At 37.5% G+C, this 16,251-nt stretch overlaps 2 protein-coding genes across 3 annotated transcripts in view; both read left to right on the forward strand.

Annotated features, from left to right (window-relative positions):
• The window catches only part of adcy5 (adenylate cyclase 5), a 124,951-nt gene that overhangs the window by 68,248 nt on the left and 40,452 nt on the right, over nucleotides 1–16,251 (forward strand). For both annotated transcript variants that reach the window (XM_065251989.1, XM_065251990.1), the window contains exons 5-9: nucleotides 2,206–2,317; nucleotides 6,594–6,721; nucleotides 7,865–8,023; nucleotides 9,191–9,332; nucleotides 9,632–9,769. In XM_065251989.1, the coding sequence (XP_065108061.1) occupies nucleotides 2,206–2,317; nucleotides 6,594–6,721; nucleotides 7,865–8,023; nucleotides 9,191–9,332; nucleotides 9,632–9,769 (679 nt within the window). The remainder of the gene's footprint in view (nucleotides 1–2,205; nucleotides 2,318–6,593; nucleotides 6,722–7,864; nucleotides 8,024–9,190; nucleotides 9,333–9,631; nucleotides 9,770–16,251) is intronic.
• hspbap1 (hspb associated protein 1) overlaps nucleotides 1–16,251 on the forward strand; it is a 464,289-nt gene that overhangs the window by 25,641 nt on the left and 422,397 nt on the right. The window lies entirely within an intron of this gene.

Here is a 16,251-nt window from a genome sequence, read left to right on the forward strand (position 1 = left end):
CCAGTGAAAGCTTTACAAGATAGGAAAAGGCATAACAGCCTATAAAGTTTTGTTTTGTCTATAGTTTCAGGTGCACAAATATCCATATCTATAACTGGGCTTTGATGGGGAATACTGCACTTCACTATTTTGTCTCTGTAGACACAGCATTCTGCTAATGTGAATGTCATCTATTGCTGCAGAGATCACACACTCCTGTCCAAACCTGTCTCTGGTGCCATTGGCATGGTAATGGAGCTGTAACGCGGGGATCACAATACTTAGCCGATATTGTGTCTATGTAAAGTCTGCCTTTCAAATAGCCAATTAAAATGAAAAGGTGGCTGATGGTTTGAATTGTCAGCTGGGTTACCGTGGCAACCGTGCAGTTTAGGTGAATGAGCAACAGGATGCTTAGTGAGGATGACCTCATTTTTCCATGAGGTTTTTCATTTGGTAGATGTTTTTTAAACCATAATGACTTACAGTATAGTGCAAGGAAGTTTTTATTTGGTTGCGGTAGCTACTTTAAGTTACGAGTGTCTTGTAGTTTCGCAAACTAACTGCAGCACAAGCTACTCAATGAATGTAGCAGTAAATCTATTTAACTCTTTTCCAACATTGACAAGTTAGCTTGTCAATCAAAGGGACACTTTTTTTTTTTAAATATGCTAGTTTTCCAGCTCCCCTAGAGTTAAACATTTGATTCTTACCGTTTTAGAATCCATTCAGCCGATTTCCGGGATTGGCGCTACCACTTTTAGCATAGCTTAGCACAATCCATTGAATCTGATTAGACCATTAGCATCGCGCTCAAAAATAACCAAAGAGTTTCAATATTTTTCCTTTTTAAAACTTGACTCATCTGTAGTTACATTGTGTAAGACTGACGGAAAATTAAAAGTTGGACTATTTTCGGGCACTGCGTAATATCATTGCACCTGCTGCAGTCATGTTACGGCAGCAAAGTCCTTAATTATTACGCCAGAATGAGAGTATAGTTCCTAGCCATATCTGCCTAGAAAAGCACAACTTTTAATTTTCTGTCAGTCTTAGTACACAATGTGACTACAGAAGAGTCAAGTTTTAAATTGGAAAAATATCAAAACTCTTTGGTTATTTTTGAGCGTGATGCTAATGGTCTAATCAGATTCAATGGATTGTGCTATATGCTAAAAGTGGTACCGCCAGACCCGGTGATCGTCTGAATGGATTCCAAAATGGTAAGAATCAAATGTTTAACTCTAGGGAAGCTGGAAAATGAGCATATTTTCAAAAAAAGTGGAGTGTCCCTTTAAGAGAAAACGCTTTCCTGCTAATGACGAGTTTTTCCGGCAAACCGTATTTCCGGTATTATCCACCAGGTGGTGCTCTTACCCAACTTGTAAAATCTGGAGGAATTCTGTGTATGTTTTGTGGATCGCTCTGAATCTGATCTCTAACAAAAGTCCTTCACAAAAATACAATTATCTCAGCTTTTTGCTCAAAATTGTGTATTTTTGAAGAAACCTACTCGTATTTGAGAGGTGATTAAAAAGAGCACTGATGAAGGTAGGATGAAACGTGTTTTTTGTACAATGTATTGTATGTTTATATTTAAGGAAGAACATTTTCTGGAAGGCTTTAAACTTTTGTGAAAAATATAAAAAAATGCTGGCGCTGGCTGGCAACTTTTTTTTTTAAATGCTGGTGGGGAAAGAGTTAAATGGGCAATTTTTTTAAATGTAAAACTATTGTTTGTGGTGATAAAATATATTATTAGATCAAGCCCTGTTTATCCTGAACAATAAACAGTAAGGGGGTTTGAATAAATTTACATTTATGCATTTGGTAGGTGCTTTTATCTAAAGTGAATTACAGTGGATTCATGGTATATATATTTTTCATCAGTGTTTGTATTCCCTGGCAATCGAACAACCTCTGTATTGAATTGAATGCAATGCTCTACTAGTTGAGGTACAGGTGCACATTCAACTTTATTTACATTTATGCATTTGATTCAATCCAAAATGACTTTTACAAGTTGTACATTTTATCATAAATATTCTGTATATTATGATAGATGATATGTGATACAAAAGAAAGCATATCTCTCTCTCTCTCTCTCTCTCTCTCTCTCTCTCTCTCTCTCTCTCTCTCTCTCTCTCTCTCTCTCTCTCTCTCTCTCTCTCTCTCTCTCTCTCTCTCTCTCTCTCTCTCTCTCTCTCTCTCTCTCTCTCTCTGCAGTATTCTCTTTGCTGACATTGAGGGCTTCACCAGTCTGGCTTCCCAGTGTACTGCCCAGGAGTTAGTGATGACCCTCAACGAGCTCTTTGCACGATTTGACAAACTTGCTGCCGTAAGTATTTGCATATTAGCATCCCATGAAGGCCTTTGCCAAACATCTTTTATTAGTAAAATACATTGGCAAGCTAAGACGGTATGATATTAATTCCACTTGCATCCCACTCATACAACTGCTGAGACATTCAACAAACATTCCCTCCTTCGTGTTGGATGAGTGTTTGCACCGTGATTTCCAGCCCGGTTATCTGCTTGTTATCTCCACCAGGGACAGTATCTCATCATGGTCAAGTCGCTATTCGTGTGTACACGTCCTCTGCTAGTGTAGAGAGATGCCCCCCAAACGAACACCATCTGCTGTGTGTTCAAATGTTTGCCCATTTCTCAAAACCTTTGGGCAAAAAATTAGCGTTTGCACGCGCACTTCCGCCCTGGGAAGCGACAACAAAGAGGTCGTTGTGTAGGCTGCGGGTTAAATAAAGACTGTGCTGGATTGACACTCAGGTGGCTGTCATGAGACCCAGGCTTGCTGCGATGAGTCCTGTGCCCTGCCTGAGGCATCCTGCTTGGCTCTCTGCTGGTTCATGCGCTTTTGTTTTGATCACTTATTATATAAGCTCCCAATAGTACTTCAGTTAACAACACTTGATGGCGATTTCCGCAATAAAAAAATTATACGAATAAAACTTAAACCCGTTAAGTTAAGAGTCAACCTCTACACTGTACAAATATTTTACAAGTCATTTCAACTTATGGTACATTCACACGGGGCTTAAGCGTTAACGCTTGATGGAAGGCGTGTATGAAGGGTGGCCAACAGCCAATCACAATGGCCACAGCACATGCTCCTCTCTCTGTTCTCCAGTCTTGCATAAACGTAATTGGCTTGCTTTGCACTATGTTATTTGCATAAGGCGATATGATTGGCTGACACACGCATTGGCGCTTGTAAAGTTGAAAATTGTTCAACTTCTGACTCAAGCAGTGACACAATGCCGACGGATCAACAATTCAGTTCAGCAACGCATGATGTCACCCGTTAGTCTTTTAAGTCGTGACTAGTTGTTGTAACTTATAAAAAAAATGTTGACTTATTTTGATAATGTTTGAGTTGAAGTCATGTTAAAACATTAAAGAATTAAAAATTAGTACTCTGTTAAAAAGATTTTTTGATTCAACAAAAAAAAAACTAAGTTACTTGATGCCTTAAAATTAAGAGTTAATTCAACCTAAACATATTAGTTAACACAAAGTTGTGTAAATTGTTATGTCAGTACTATTTTTAAGTTGAATTAACTCAAAATTTTAAGGCAACCAGCTTTTATTCAGAGTAGTAGTAAGCCAATTTGATTGTACTTAAAATTTAAATCAGCAAAAATTTGTTTATACTAAGGCCATAATAATATAGTAACTTAAGCATTATTATAATTATTATTATTATTATGTCATTTATCAAACAAAATGGGTTGCAAAACTGTTATTTTTTTCTTTGGTGATCATGAGTAACAGGGTTGACAAATGTCAACAGTGACGTTTGTAAAATATAAAAAATGAAATTATATACTTCTAATAGTTCTCAGAAACAAACATTGGACTTGTACCCCGTAATGCCAATGTTTGCTATATTTATGGAAATTGCCTAATATCAAACTGCCTCTTTGAAATCCATTAGCCCTGTTACAGATCGGTTCTAATGGACTTTCTGTTTATATGCTTTTACCCAGCCTTCACACAGATTAGTTCTGGCTATTCAGACTACTCATGTTTTCCAAGCAAAATATCATGACAATTTGGGTTACATTTTTGACTTGAAAACTAAATACCGAGCTTATTACTTAAAAATACAGTGCAGACAGAGATTAAAATCTAACCTTTTTAAACCGCTTGGGAACAGTTTGGTTTATAGTTGTTTCCATATCATAAATCATTTAAAAACCTACAAAAATTAACACCCTTAAAAGGATAAAACATTTGCAGTTTGTGGTGTTGATGTAATTTGATTAAGAGTATAAATGTGGTGCATTCCTCATACGGGCTATCTAACGTCTCATGCCAATTATGTGACATAAAGAATGTAAAGCTCAAATAAAACAGCCAAATAATTCCAATACAAGCAAAATATAGTTTTAATAAAAACTATGCAAAAAATACAATATTTATATAGTGCTTTATACAAAGATGCACCAAATGCAACAGTACATTTCTACTACTAATGATAAGATAACTTATTGGGAGTGATGTTTGCCGATACCGATAGTTTGGTGGTTTTATATTTCATACTTTCATTTAAATTAATGATAATTAATTACACAATTTCATAAGAAATATAAATATTTCAATTTAGAGCAAATTTATTTTCTTGATGAGCAAAATGACCTAAGAAAATAAGTCTCTTTTTTGTGCTTAAAGGATTAGTCCATTTTCTTTAAAAAAATCCAGATAATTTACTCACCACCATGTCATCCAAAATGTTGATGTCTTTCTTTGTTCAGTCGAGAAGAAATTATGTTTTTTGAGGAGAACATCCAGGATTTTTTTCATTTTAATGGACTTTAATGGACCCCAACACTTAATAGTTTTAATGCAGTTTCAAAGGACTCTAAACGACCTCAAACGAGGCATAAGGGTCTTATCTAGCGAAATGATTGTCATTTTTGGCAAGAAAAATAAAAAATGTGCACTTTTAAACCACAACTTCTCTTCTTCCTCCGGCTGACTGTGTGACGAGCCAGCGCAACCTTATGTAATTGCATAATGACGTCGAAAGGTGACGTGTTACCTATATGAAATGCACATTTGCGAACCATTTTAAACAATAAACTGACACAGAGACATTAATTAGTATCATTCCACATACAACATCGAAACGGTCCTCTTGTCCACGCTTGTAAACACTGGGGTGTAGTTTCGCATACGTCATCCGTGACCTCTTGACGTGATGACGCATTACGTGAGGTCGTGCTGGCGTGTCACACGAACGGAGGCAGACGAGAAGTTGTGGTTTAAAAGTGCATATTTAAATTTCTCTTACCAAAAATGACAATCGTTTCGCTAGATAAGACCCTTATGCCTCGTTTGAGATCGTTTAGAGTTCTTTGAAACTGCAATTTTAAACTGCATTAAAACTGTTGGGGGTGTTGGGGTCCATTAAAATGAGAAAAATCCTGGAATGTTTTCCTCAAAAAACATAATTTCTTCTCGACTGAACAAAGAAAGACATCAACATTTTGGATGACATGGTGGTGAGTAAATTATCTGGATTTTGATAGTTCGGCCAAAAATTATATTAAACCCATGATTTGCTCACCCCCAAGCTGTCCGAGTTGTATATGTCCATCGGTTTTTCAGAGAAACACATTTTCAGTTACTTTAGAAAATGTTTTAGATCTTTCAGTTAATTAAATGTGAAGTTACGGGGTCCACGTCCTTCAAGTCCAAAAAAGTGCGTCCATCCTTCACAAATTATATCCAAACAGCTCCAGGGTGATAAACAAAGGTCTTCTGAGGGTAATCCGCACGGTGTTGTTGTAGAAATATCCACATTTAAAACTTTATTAACGAAAATAACTACCTTACGGTAGCGCCGCCATCTTAGTCGCATCCGCATTCAAGATCAGAGCTTTACGCAGCGTACAGAGGTTTCTCTGCTGCTGCTCTGTGCCCCCGCCCTCCGAATTTGTCATACGTCACTAAGAAAAGTGCGTACACTACGCTAATACTCTCTCCTGAATACAGAGGAGTCTAAGATGGCGGCGCTACCGGAAGGTATTTATATACGTTAATAAAGTTTTAAATATGGATATTTCTACAACAACACCGCGCGGATTACCCTCAGAAGACCTTTGTTTATCATCCTGGAGCCGTTTGGATTTGTTTTGTGAAGGATGGACGCACATTTTTTGGACTTGAAGGGCGTGGACCCCGTAACTTCACATTTAATCAACTGAAAGATCTAAAACATTTTCTAAAATATCTGAAAATGTGTTTGTCTGAAAAACGATGGACATATGCATCTCGGACAGCTTGGGGGTGAGTAAATCATGGGTTTAATATCATTTTTTTCCGAACTATTCCTTTAGGAAATTTGACTTATCCTTTAAAGCACAAAAAATAGACTTATTTTCTTAAGTAATCTTGCTTATCAAATACATCTTGATTTAAGAATTTTTTGATATTTGTACTGAAAACAAGACAAAAATACTTAAAATAATTTTTTTGCAGGCTGATACTGATTATTGGCCAATTTATCGGTGCACCTCTAATATTTATAGTTGATCGTATTTCTCATTTAATCCTGCACAAGTCATTCTGTCTGTGCTGTGTGTCTGCAGGAGAATCACTGTCTACGCATTAAGATCTTGGGTGACTGCTACTACTGCGTATCTGGGTTGCCCGAGGCTCGTGCCGACCATGCCCACTGCTGCGTAGAGATGGGTGTTGACATGATCGAAGCCATCTCGTGAGTATAACAGTGCCTTTTGGTAATCAAGATGAACAGCAAGACTTTTGAAAGTTCTTATCACTTGGTGAGATTGCATCTGTATGCTACGGTGGCCATATTGTATACAAAAATAAAGATTCATTTAGGAAAGGATCTTTTGACAGAAATGCAATATAATATACATAACTATATTATCGTTGGTGTATTGAACCTGCAAATTGAACTGTATTGTTTTTATCACCTTAGAATCAGAAATTTTTATCTACATACACCGCGGGTCTCCTTACATGAAGTCAGCGTCATGTTTCTACAGTAGGCTTAGACGGACAAACTGATCTATAGATCATGCTTTGTTACTATGTTGTCTCAGACGATGAGGTGTTTGTCCTGTGGCGGTACCATATGCGTTTTGAAAAGGAGGGGTGAGCTGTGGACTAAGCCGTAGGTTGCAATTCACAGTCTCACCACTAGATGCCGCTAAAGGTCCCTCATTGCACCTTTAAACTGTATATAGTTTAAAAAAAATTTTTTATAAGAATATAAAAATCATGTTATACCTAGTTTTACCTCCTGATGCTGATGACTGACATATTCTGAAGGTTAAGCACCTTCTCCTGCTGCCATTTTCAAGAAGGAATGAGTATCAGGCTAGACAGGACAAAGGTTCAAAGGGTCAGAGGGTCCCTTAAGTGAGTTATTTAACATTAGAGAACTCTGAGTGGTTGTTTATAAAGGCAGGTTTGGTAGGGACTCTTGTTATGCTCCAGCGAGCACATGTCTGTTTTCCTCTGAGCTGCAGCCAACGGCCCCAGCGCTCCATCACACAGGAAGAAATCATTTTTCCACAGACTTGCCTGTCGCCCTCAGTGTTCAAAGGAGTTTGATGGTTTGTTTGCGAGGTTCAGATTGTGCGGTGTTAATATGTTGGTGTGCTAAGTGAAAAGGTGTTTTACACAGATTACTATGCCACCTTAGCAGTTTTTCAAGTAGGTGGGGTGTTTTTTTTTCAGTGGATATACAATTGATCTCTTTTTGCATTACAAGAGGCATGATTAAGGAGTTCAGATGCAAAATAATTTTCCTTTTTGCTTGAACTATCCCTTATGTAAATAATAATAAATACTGTAACAGATTGTTTGTCTTTTTCTGTCCGTGATTTAGGTTGGTGAGGGAAGTCACTGGTGTTAACGTCAACATGCGCGTTGGTATCCACAGCGGGCGAGTCCACTGTGGGGTGCTGGGATTAAGGAAGTGGCAGTTTGATGTCTGGTCCAACGATGTAACCTTGGCTAATCACATGGAAGCCGGGGGCAAAGCAGGGTGGGTTCATGAACTTCAAATTAGTTTCAAAATCTTTAGATTTTTGTTCCGATGGGTTTTCCCACTACACAAACCCCACGCCTCCCTGTAGCTTTTTATGTAAGATCATGTGAAAATGTGTTTCTTTTTAAATTAACACAAGGCAAGTTTGGACAAGTGTATTAAACAATTCCCAATACAATTCATAGCTTGTGCTTTTTGATCAAGCTAAGAAAAGGTCTGAGCAATTTTAGCTGAGATTGGATATAAAATGTAAAATAAAAAACATGTCTCAAATGAAAAATGGACCTTAACCCTCATAAGCCCCCATATATATATACATATACACATACACATACACATACACATACACATATATACATATACATATACATATACACATATACATATACATATACATATACATATATACATATACATATATATATATATATATATATATATATATATATATATATATATATATATATATATATATATATATATATACATATATACACACACACACACACACACACACACACACACACACACACACACACACACACACACACACACACACACACACACACACACACACACACACACACACACACACACACACACACACACACATATATATATATATATATATATATATATATATATATATATATATATATATATATATATATATATACACACATATACATATACACATATACATATACATATATAAAATTGAGTGGTAAACGGGTAAATAATATATATTAGTTCAGTTAAAATAGATCAGATTTTTGTTAATACAGTCTGAGACAGCAGTATCTCACTATTGATATATAATACAGGACTGTCAGTTAGTGGCCATAGGTGGGGCTTTATCATTGTGACATTACATTGATAAGAGAAATAAAAAATCGAATGGGGTTAATAAAGAAGGAGTGGGTGGATTTTTTTCATTGTAGCATTGTGTGTTTGCAGACTGCCAACACACATTTATGTCCAAACACCTTGTAAAAGTTTATTTGGCATAATAGGTGCCCTTTAAAGTTTTATGTAGTGGTATACAGTATATGTATGGTATTCGGTAAATGGTACAGTTATATTTCATTACAACACATTGTCTATAATTGAATCCAGAGCAACTTCTTGTTGAAATTGTCACATTAGTTGTTTTGTTCCTCTTAGGCGTATTCATATAACTAAGGCCACTCTCAACTACCTGAATGGAGATTATGATGTTGAACCAGGACTTGGTGGAGAGAGAAATGTCTATCTCAAGAAGCACAACATTGAAACCTACCTCATTGTGGGCTGCAGTCAGAAACGGGTACGACCCTCCTTTCTTTAAAACAACTACTTTACACTTACATTTGTATTTCATCCTTGTTACCTGACAGAAGTCGTGATGCTATTATTTTCTGTTAATGTGCACGTCCCTTTGAAGAAGAAAGACTTAGGGCACGAACATAGCATGACTCACGCACTAGGTGATAGAGAGCCCATTCACATTTATTACGATGCAGATCTATTTAGGGAAAGGTGACCTCAAAAGACAAGCAATTTAATGACTTTGACTCTATAAAGCAAGGACTGTAAGACTTCTTGGTTTTGTACTTCCCTTTACAGAAAGAAGAAAAGGCCATGATTGCTAAAATGAATCGGCAACGCACCAACTCGGTTACCCACAATAGCACTCACTGGACGGACCGACCCTTCTACAATCACCTGGGAGGCAATCAGGTTTCCAAGGAGATGAAGAGGATGGTGAGGAAGATGCATGTTATATGAGAACATTATCTGAGTGTTAAGTATAATTACCTTTGTTGAAGGACAGGGCCTTTGACAGGTGTTAACTAAGCCAAAACGATCCCAAGGACTTTTCCACATGTAAAAGGGCCTCCTGTTCTTTGTGTAGTCCCTGCACTTTCATTCAGCCCCCCGGCTCTGGAACCCAAAGGGAACTTCACTCTAATTAAATAAAGCTGGATTGCCTCACATACCGCCCGAGGGATTTAATCAGGCAAAGTGGAACCAGCAATTAGTTCCTGTGTCCGCTCCATGGGAATATCTTTTATCTCTTCCTCTCTAAATTACCTTTTCCATATCAGCTTGACTAACACGGTCAAAAGGGACATAGACATCCAGGTGAACTTATTCTCAATAAAACTCACACGTTTTAGGCGCCCACAGTTTGTAGCTTATTTTTTGTTAAAATCAAAAATACTAGCCTAAAGAAATAGTTTACCCAAAATGACACAGATCTTTATAAATTTCTTTGTTCTGCTGAACACAAATGAAGATATTTTAAGTGTTTTGGAGCACCATTGACTTCCATAGTATTTTTATTTTCTACTATGGAAGTCAATGGTGGTAACAACATTTTGGGGGTCAACTAGTTCTTTAAAGGTACAATTTGTAAGACATTTGCAGTAAATATCCAAAAACCACTAGTCCAGTGTTATATATATTTTTCCAGCTGATTACTAAAAATATCTCTAATGTTTTCAACTATTTGTAAATTGTGAGAAAATTGCCATTCTAAAGAGTGACACGGGGCAGTGCAGTCGCCTGTCAATGACGTTAATATCCACGTTACCCTTTGTTACCGCCTTTACTGACGTAGAAACCACATGACAACAGTGTTGTGGATAAATGCGGAAGTAATAGCGTCTGTCGGGCCACTCTCTTGTTTATGGGTAAGTTTGTTGATCTGAACACTTAAAGGTGCTCTAAGCGAATTGAAGCGTTTTAGACCATAAAACATTTTTTGTTACATACCGGAAACATCTCCTCACTATCTGCTTGCTGCCTGTCCGCTGATCAAACTGTAAAAAAACGCGATCTCTGTAGACAGCCCAGGCTTCACAAACGGCAATATCAACAAATGGCCAAACCTAGCAGCACAAAACAAAACAAAGTATTCCAGCCAATAAACGACAAGAAGGATTTGGGGGTGGGGGTTGGGCGCGTTCATGAAAGCACGGAAGGGAGGGGGAGGGGGAGGATTTAGCTACGCTCTGTCTGTTTGAAAACAGTTCAAACATCAACAGGAAGTGACGTCGCACATTATTCGCTTAGAGCGCCTTTAATTCTGTGCTGAGTTAACACACCATCGAATTGGACTAAAACTGTAACATCTATGATGTTTTGAACATTACATGAAAACTTACATAATGAAATAAAACAATGTCATCCAACACAACGTTTATAAAACTTGATTACTTTACCTCATCCGGTAACATGATTTCTCGTTCCCGTCTGATTGATGGCCATCAGTGGTTGAGTTAAAGTCAACAAATCCCAGCATTCCACACTGCTTCAGAGCGTCATTAATCTACGTCATTGTTATTGTTTTGATTGTGCGCCCTCTAGCGGCGTAGATTATACAAATTGCATCTTTAATAAGGGAATAAAATAGTAATGGCACTTAAAGGCGCTCTAAGCGAATCTGTGAGACGTTACTTTTTGTCGATGTTTGAACTGTTTTCAAACAAATGGGGCGTAGCTAACTCCTCCCCCTCCCTTCCGTGCTTTCATGAACGCGCCAAGCCCCCACCCCCAAATCCTTCTTGTCGTTTATTGGCTGGAACACTTTGTTATGTTTCGATGTGCTAGGTTTGGCCACTGTGTTTTTATTCCAGTTTGTGGAGCATGGGCTGTCTACAGAGATCGCGTTTTTTTTACAGTTTGATCAGTGGACAGGCAGCAAGCAGATAGTGAGGAGATGTGTGCTGTATGTAACAAAAAAATGTTATGATCTAAAACGTGTGAATTCGCTTAAAGCACCTTTAAGACAAAATAAGCATTATTTTGCTAATCATGAGAAGTGCAAGAACCAATGAGATTCGACATTAATGAGATGCCGCCATGTTTCAACTTTAACCTAAACATTTTCAACCTCAAAAATGAGTTGATGTCCACAGTTCACTGAAAAAAAATGATTCATTTAATTTACTCAATTTTTTTAAGGTAAGTGGTTGCAATCAATTTATTTAAGCTACATTTAAACAAAAAATGTGTAAATTAAAATACAACAAAAAACTTTTGTTTAAATGTAGCTTAAATAAATTGATTGCAACCACTTACCTTAAAAAAATTGAGTAAATTGAATGAATTGAGTTTACTCAATTTTTTAAGGTAAGTGGTTGCAATCAGTTTATTTAAGCTACATTTGAACAAAAAAGATTAGTTAAATATTATAAAATTAAAAACTTTTTTTTAAATGTAGCTTAAATAAATTGATTGCAACCACTTACCTTAAAAAATTGAGTAAACTCAATTCATTCAATTTACTCAATTTTTTAAGGTAAGTGGTTGCAATCAATTTATTTAAGCTACATTTGAACAAAAAAGATTAGTTAAATATTATAAAATTAAAAACTTTTTTTTTAAATGTAGCTTAAATAAATTGATTGCAACCGATTACCTTAAAAAAATTTAGTAAATTGAATGAATCATTTTTTTCAGTGCTTGTGACTTTTTTTCAAGAGGGCACGGATGCGAAACTCGTCAAAACATTGTGATGTGTGTCGTGTCCGTACATCATATGAACCTATGTGATTTGCAAGTCATGTCAAAATACACGCCTGCTACCAACGGTTCCTAAGGGTTTATGATAAAAGAAAGACACTCGCGTTTGCTAGATACTCACTTAACTCATTCCCTGCCAGTCATTTTTTGAAAAGTTGCTCGCCAGCATTTTTTGTAACTTTCTTCTATAAATATATAAACATACAAATATAGTAAATGAAATAACAGACCCTCTGCTTTTAAATAAACAAACAAAATGGGGGGGGGTTCATCCTATCTATATTTTTTTTTCTCTGCTTATAAAAAAATGTATTTTTTTAATTTATTAGAAATACAAAAATTTTGCAAAAAGCTGAAATAATTGCATTATTGTGAAGGAATTTTATTAGAGATCATATTCAGAAAGATTATCAAAACATACACAGAGTTTAAAATTAGTAAATAATGTTTTGGCTTCAGTTTTTTTCTTAAATTGGGTAAGTGCGCCATCCAGTGGATAATCGGTATTGCAAATATTGCAAATTCATCAGGAAGACGTGTTTAATGCAAATGTTTTCTCTTAATTGAAGAAATATGGCGGGTAAAGAGTTAATCGTTAGTGTTAGATGTGTGCAACTTTTTTCTATAATAAACCCTTTCGACGCATATGCAGCAGGCAACTAGTTTAACATGACTTGCGATGCACATAGGTTCCCAGGATGCACCAAACACGTATTTTGACATGATGAGCCACACACATACAGATACCCCATATTTTGTTTTTCCATAGATGCGCAGGCCCCCCCTGGATGCCCATAAACTAACTTGAACAGACAATGAATGTTTGTATTTGTATCATTAAAACAAAGATGAATAAATGCTGAAAAAACGATATTGTTCATAGTAAATTCCTGCTAGCTAGGTTGATACAAGCCAGTCACTCTAGTGAGTAAAAACCTTTGCCGTGAGTTTGTAATGTTTGTGTGTCAATTCATAAGCACTGTTCTCGACTTAATCTCACAATACTATTGGTCTGTGGAACGTTGCTTGAAGTTGACAACACCTGTTAGAGCCATGCCTAGAATTAAAAATGTCACCAGCCAATAGGCGAATGACAACGTTTCATACACTTGAAAAAGCCGATTTTCATTTGCATTTGGCGCTTAGTGCTATTTCGTTTAGAGACACTTGTTGTGCAGAAATGACACACTGCATCTTTAAAGCTGTATAAATGATGGTAAAGCTTATGCTCAAGCATTTGATTGCTTGAGATCTGTTCACTCCCACACAAACACTGCAGAGATAAATACTGTGTTGTATTCTGACTAGTGGAAAATGTGTGTCATAATAGCACAACAGCACCTGTTTTTCTCTGTTGTATTGTCTAGGGGCATGTGTTGGCCCAGAAGGTGTGGCTCAGAAACAAATTGTGTAGACTGGACCACAATCTGTGTGTAGGAGTCTTTGGAGACGATACAGTATATTAAGTAACTGGTATTAATCCCCTAGCAATTTATACATGGACACGCAATAGATTTAGTGAAGTGTATTTAACTAAGTTCGGGAGGAGCATAGTCATGTAATACAACCAATCGGCCCCAAAGAGATGTCGAAAAATAGTTGTCCCACATCTTTGTCCCATGACGACAGTTTGTGATAAGAGACACTCACATTCACAAAATACACGCAGGACACTTCATTAACAGTAAACTCTGATTACACATGAGATTATGCGAGTATCTGGCAACCCGAGCGTCTTTTCATCATAAACCATTTAGACGCGTCTACAGCAGGCACTTATTTTGACAAAACCCGTAATGAACGTATGATCGCTCGACATGCCGAACACATATTTTGAAATGTAGAAACCATACACATGACGGGCTTTACATGTTGTGATGAAATCCGCATCCAGCTCCCTCGAAAAAAGAAGTCACAGGTTGTCACTGCTTTGAAGAATACTAAGTAAAGATTCCTGCAACGAATAGCTATAAAAGATGTTTGGCGTTACATAAGAAAAATCACCCTTCTACCTTCTGTTTGAACTCCTAGCAATTTTGCCATGATAAATCTATGACTCAGCCACCTCTGTGTACTTTTTAAAGTGGGCTGACATTTGAAAATCCCCAAAACGGAAAACGGTGACAAATCAAATCTGTTTTCTTGAATTGAATTCTGCTAACTATAGTGGATTGAAAAGAAATAGCACTAGAGATGAGCTCTTTATGCAAAACAGCTCTCAGATCAGTCTTGTTTGCTTTTATCATTAAATATTGTCCTTTATGTCAGATATAAAAAGCATCAATCTTTTTTTCTGTGTATAACAATATTTTACCTTTACACATCTAAATACTTTTTACACATCTTCAGCAATTTTTTTCACTGCAATCTTCACTGTAATCATTAAAATTAAATTACTAAATATAGCTGCAAGCAGCAACACGGGGTCAAGCACCTTCGGCGCAATGCACACACAGCACAGCAAGCACACAAAGCACAGCAAGCTCACAATGCACAGCAAGCACACAAAGCACAGCAAGCTCACAATGCACAGCAAGCACACAAAGCACAGCAATTACACAAATCACAGCAGGCACACAAAGCACAGCAAGCTCACAAAGCACAGCAATCACACAAAGCACAGCAAGCACACAAAGCATAGCAAACTCACAAAGCACAGCAAGCACACAAAGTACAGCAAGCTCACAAAGCACAGCAAGCTCACAAAGCACAGCAAGCACACAAAGCACAGCAAGCACACAAAGCACAGCAAGCTCACAAAGCATAGCAAGCACACAAAGCACAGCAAGCACACAAAGCACAGCAAGCACACAAAGCACAGCAAGCACACAAAGCACAGCAAGCACACAAAGCACAGCAAACACACAAAGCACAGCAAGCTCACAATGCACAGCAAGCACACAAAGCACAGCAGGCACACAAAGCACAGCAAGCACACAAAGCACATCAATTACACAAATCACAGCAGGCACACAAAGCACAGCAAACTCACAAAGCACAGCAAGCACACAAAGTACAGCAATTACACAAATCACAGCAAGCTCACAAAGCACAGCAAGCACACAAAGCACAGCAAGCACACAAAGCACAGCAAGCTCACAATGCACACCAAGCACACAAAGCACAGCAATTACACAAACACAGCAGGCACACAAAGCACAGCAAGTTCACAAAGCACAGCAAGCACACAAAGCAAAGCAAGCTCACAAAGCACAGCAAGCACACAAAGCACAGCAAGCACACAAAGCACAGCAAGCACACAAAGCACAGCAAGTACATAAAGCATAGCAAGCTCACAAAGCACAGCAAGCACACAAAGCACAGCAAGCTCACAAAGCACAGCAAGCTCACAAAGCACAGCAAGCACACAAAGCACAGCAAGCTCACAAAGCACAGCAATCACACAAAGCACAGTAAGCTCACAAAGCACAGCAAGCTCACAAAGCACAGCAAGCACACAAAGCACAGCAAGCTCACAAAGCACAGCAAGCACCATAAATTGCATCAAAAACGCAAGGCTCAGGAATCATAGAGCAGAACCACCACAATGCAGAGCAACAACAGCAAACATGGAAAAATAGAACACATGTGAACTACAGACAGGTTGAGAAGAATTGATGAGGAAGAACAAAATACCTGACTCAGGTGGGATTCGAACCCAGGATCTCAGAATCTCAATGCATACGATTAACTAGATGCGCCACTCAGTTGACACG

The sequence above is a fragment of the Paramisgurnus dabryanus genome, chromosome 15 (assembly GCF_030506205.2).
Source record: "Paramisgurnus dabryanus chromosome 15, PD_genome_1.1, whole genome shotgun sequence".
NCBI lineage: Eukaryota > Metazoa > Chordata > Actinopteri > Cypriniformes > Cobitidae > Paramisgurnus > Paramisgurnus dabryanus.